Genomic DNA, 4,323 nt, shown 5'->3' with positions numbered 1-4,323 from the left:
TGGCTTTACGCAAAACTGTAACCATAGAGCTTTCCACCAGCCAAATATGCATATAGTATAGTCTTATTCTTCCATTACTCTCTATGTGTTACTTTGCCAGCATATTCCATGTGCTGACCCGTTTCGGGCTGCAACGTTCATGTTGCAGACTTTTCAGACGACGAGTAAGGTGCTTTTAGCTCGTGGTTCTATACTCAGTGATGCCGTTGGAATTGATGGACTCACTTATCTTCCAAGCCTTCCACTCTTATCGTTATTAGATGGCCTTAAGCCATATTTATTGTAATAAGTTCTCTTTTGAGACATTCGATGTACTAAGTGTGTGATTGCTACTCTGTTATAAATCCTTCAAGTATTGTGCGTGTCAGCATTACTGATCCAGGGATGACACTGAAGCACAGAGATCAGACCGTTTGAGGTCTGGTCGCTACAGTGGCGGCGACCTTGGCTGGTGGATCGACGTCGGGTCTGCGGTAACCGGTGCTCGTTGGTGCTGGCCGTTCTTCCTCAGCCGCGGGGGCGGCGAGGTGGCGACAGGTGGTGGCTGTGGTGCGAGCATCTCGGCGGCGCCCGATCCAGATCTGAAGTCCTCCGTCTACTTCAACTAGGGCTGCCTCTGATGGTCCTGCTTTGGGCGGCCTTTGTCGCCGGAGTTGTACCTATTTGGCGGCTGGAGATGGGAGGTGGCTCCGGAGAAATCCGAGGCCAGCAGTGTTGGCCACGATGGCGGCGACGCCCGAGGGCACCGTACCCTTTTTGTAGGCGCCGTCCAGGCTGCCTCCTTCCCTCTTCCTTCCACCCAGCTCGTATGCCGGGTGAAAACCCAAATCCTTCCGGATCGAGCGACAGCGGCGCTCCGGGCGTCGTTACCCTCTTGGGGGTGTCGTTCGTGGTGAGCTTGGGGTGGATGTGATGCTTTGGTTGCTTGGCGGCGGTTAGTAGTGTGGTCGGAGTTCGTCTGGTGGAGGTGCGTTGGCGCTCTGCCGCCTACGTGCTCAGCCTCGGAGTCCTTCTTCCACGGTGCTTGGTCTTCAGCAGCCCTGTCAGACTCGGTGGAGCGGTGCTTCATCCTACTCATTGATGGTGACGTATCTTGGCGGCGTGGCGCAGTGAAGATTCGGCGTTCGATGTGTGGCGATGGACTCGCGCAGGAGGACGAAGCTGTCTGGTGTCGTGGTGACGTCGATGGCTGAGTGGCCAGACAAGGTAAAAGCCTCAATATTTGCTCTGAAGACGGACCTGTGGAAGATGGCGGCGACGACACACGAGTGTGTCGGACCGGTTTGTACCCTAGGCCCGGTATGTGGCTCGGCTGGGGCTTCCGGCTTTTGATGTTAGGCTTAGGTGAGTGGTCTGGGTAGTGGCCCAGCTAGCACCCCTTCATCATTTTGATGTTAGGCTTGGATGAGTGGTCTGGATAGTGGCCTAGCTAGCACGCCTTCATCATTTGGATAGAAGTAGCGGTAAATGTTGCCGATGGCGGATTCAGGCATATTGTTGTAATACTTTGTAAGGTCCTCGAAAATAATTAATAAAGTGACCGCATACATCTCTCAAATGCAGAGGCCGGGGGTCATCCTCCTTTTCTTAAAAAAATCTAATTAACTTCCACTTACTTTTCACTTTGTCCTGTTCTTCCTAAATTGCTATGTGTATTCAGTTTTAGCATAGCTCCAGATTAGTCTCTGGTCAACGAAGCTGAACAATCTATCCGAAAAGCTTTTTGTGAGGGCTTCGGTTGTGAGATTTTCTATGTTGTGGAAATTATGGAGGAGACCACCGGGTTTCTTTTTTTGCAAACACTAATGAAAGAACTAGTTCTGTTGGGAGTCATCGCTCAGAATCCTGATGCTCTGTTTCCTCGTATATGTTCTGCAGTTGAACTATTATATATAGCCAAAGCAATCTCACACAAATTTAATGCCACCTGAGTTTTGATGCATACAAAACAAATCAAATGAGGGAGGCCTTTCATTTTTGCTAGACACCCGATACTCAATCCAATATGATTATTAATAGATCTAGCAAGGGAAATTCCTACAATATAGGAACAGAACGTCCTACAAAAAGTTGGGAACGCCTCGGTTACCGTTGTAAGATTACAGCATCACCGTTTGTTTTTTATAGTGTTTTTTTTGATGTGCCAACTGATTCCTCGCATGTATTTTGTAACTTACTGATATGCATGTTGTAAGATTACAGTCGTTTCTTTTATTTACGGTGGGATACCGGTTCTTTCTCCCACCCTCACTGTAATTTTACCTCAACTTCTTTGTTTCATAGGTTTTTAAGTTGCACGCGCACACATGGACTGGGGTGAGGAATAAGAATTCCTCCTTTTTAGCATCAATGCATTGTAATGTTATGTTTCATAAATTTTGTCTTATTTCAGATATAAAAGGAAAACGTAAGAAAATATGTAATCACCGTAAAAAATATTTTGTTACATAAAATTACAAACGTAAAAATAATGTAAAATATATATAAAATGCAACTTTCTGGTCTTATAGCATATAATTTCATTTTCTTATGCCAAATTTTATGAAGTGAATCAATATGAATGTAACTATTTGTATTTTAAATTTAATTTATTTATAAAACGATCATAAATTACCTCAAGTGAAGAATAAATTATTCTACACCTAGGATGATGAATAGTATATATATTTATATTACTATATTCTTTTTATTATACAAGTTCGTATGGTGTACAAAACCCTAAATCCACCTGTAAATTTACATACAAAATCTAATAGAATGGTGTACAAAATATAATAATTATAAAATTATTTTTTACTACACAAGTTCATAATTTACTACTCCCTTCGTCCCGAAACATAAGACGTTTTTTGAGTATCAAAAAAAGGTCTTATATTAAGGGACGGAAGGAGTACTTTCTAGATAAATTAGTATTATTTTTCGGACTACATTACTATATTTTGTGTGGAGCACTAGTAGGGTGTAGAATAAACCATTCTCTGGGTAAGAGTTTTGCTTAGTGTGAACTTAGGTCTACACTAAGAATACTACCAAAACTTCACACGTAAATAGAATGGTTGACCAAGTTTGATATTCCAAAACTGCAGAATATTCAAATTCACTTAGCATGCAACCTTTATATTTTCGCTGGCAAGTCCGATAAAGCAAACCATTTTTGCACCTGACAGAGCAGATTTCCATCAATGCCTCGCATTGACAAAAAAATGATGGATGAGAATTTATTGACTGTTATTTCATTGTAGGGCGGAGATGATAAACAAAAGAGGGTAGCAGTATTGTAGAGTTACAAAACTCAATAAACTAGGTACACACACTTAATGGTGGTAATACGGAGATGGTTGGCCGGTTCCAGGGGCACCACTTGCCGGTCTCTGCTGATTTCCATGATGAGCAGGTGGCATTTGGTGTGAAGGATGCATCTCATGAGGTGGCGGTGGCGGAGGGGCGGAGAAGCCCCCTGATGTCGCCGTGTACTGCTGTGGTGGAGGAGATGAGTACATATGGCCTGGATACTGGCCTGGAGCTGGTGGGTACCCTGAGTTGCCGGGATTCCAATTCGGCACTTGTCCGTTGGTGTTCTGGTTTTGAGCAGCTACACCTGGTGGTCCGTATGGTCCAGCTGCTTGAGAATTACCTTGCCATCCTGCAGTTGTAGGTGGTACACCGGCTGGCTGTGGTGCTGCTTGGTGTGCTCCTTCTGGGATTGTGTAATCCTTGCTCTTGTCACTATGAGCCTGAATGACAGAGAGACAGAGAGTGATGTTTTTCATATGGCAAGACAAATCAAAGTGAGTTTGTGTTCTTTTAAAACGTGGAGTTTGTGTTACAGGTGACGAGGCAAACCAAAGTGGGTTCTACAAATGAAGCAAATCATATCCTCCAAATCGTTTTCATGTCCAAAACACACTAAACAAAATGAACCCATTATACCTTTACATTGAGATCAGTATGACGAGAGTATGACAGGTGAATCTTACAGTAGCCACCATCGTAGATGCAATGCCCTTCCAATGCTTCCTTCACAATTGTAGCAGTACTTGCATCTGAATGGTAAAGTGACCAAGAATCAGGTAACTAGAGGATACCCGCGCTTGCTGCGAGAATTGGTTGATGAAAAATTGGATTGATAACATAAGAACCAAAATTAAAAAAAACATGACTATATTTGATTATGTATAGTTGTAACAATATTTATTGAATAAATAGAATAATAGAATGGAAAACATTTTCCCATGCATGGTTGAATGTTGTGGTGGGTCTTTTTCCATGCATGATTGCATGTTAACGTGGGCTTTATCCAATTCACAGTTGTATGGTGAGGTG

At 43.3% G+C, this 4,323-nt stretch overlaps 1 protein-coding gene across 2 annotated transcripts in view; it reads right to left on the bottom strand.

The window, feature by feature from the left end:
• Nucleotides 1-3,173: 3,173 nt before the first annotated feature.
• LOC119285789 (polypyrimidine tract-binding protein homolog 1-like) overlaps nt 3,174-4,323 on the bottom strand; it is a 19,134-nt gene continuing 17,984 nt past the window's right edge. Inside the window, exons 9-10 of one of the 2 annotated variants that reach the window (XM_037565117.1) lie at nt 3,931-4,043; nt 3,174-3,734 (exon numbers count right to left, since the gene is read on the bottom strand). In XM_037565117.1, coding sequence (XP_037421014.1) covers nt 3,315-3,734; nt 3,931-4,043 — 533 coding nt within the window. In that variant the 3' untranslated portion in view covers nt 3,174-3,314. The remainder of the gene's footprint in view (nt 3,735-3,930; nt 4,044-4,323) is intronic. The other variant, XM_037565119.1, reaches the window with a different exon arrangement.

The sequence above is a fragment of the Triticum dicoccoides genome, chromosome 4A (assembly GCF_002162155.2).
Source record: "Triticum dicoccoides isolate Atlit2015 ecotype Zavitan chromosome 4A, WEW_v2.0, whole genome shotgun sequence".
NCBI lineage: Eukaryota > Viridiplantae > Streptophyta > Magnoliopsida > Poales > Poaceae > Triticum > Triticum dicoccoides.
Note: the sequence above shows the minus strand (reverse complement) of the source record. Positions and strands in the feature narration are given on the sequence as shown.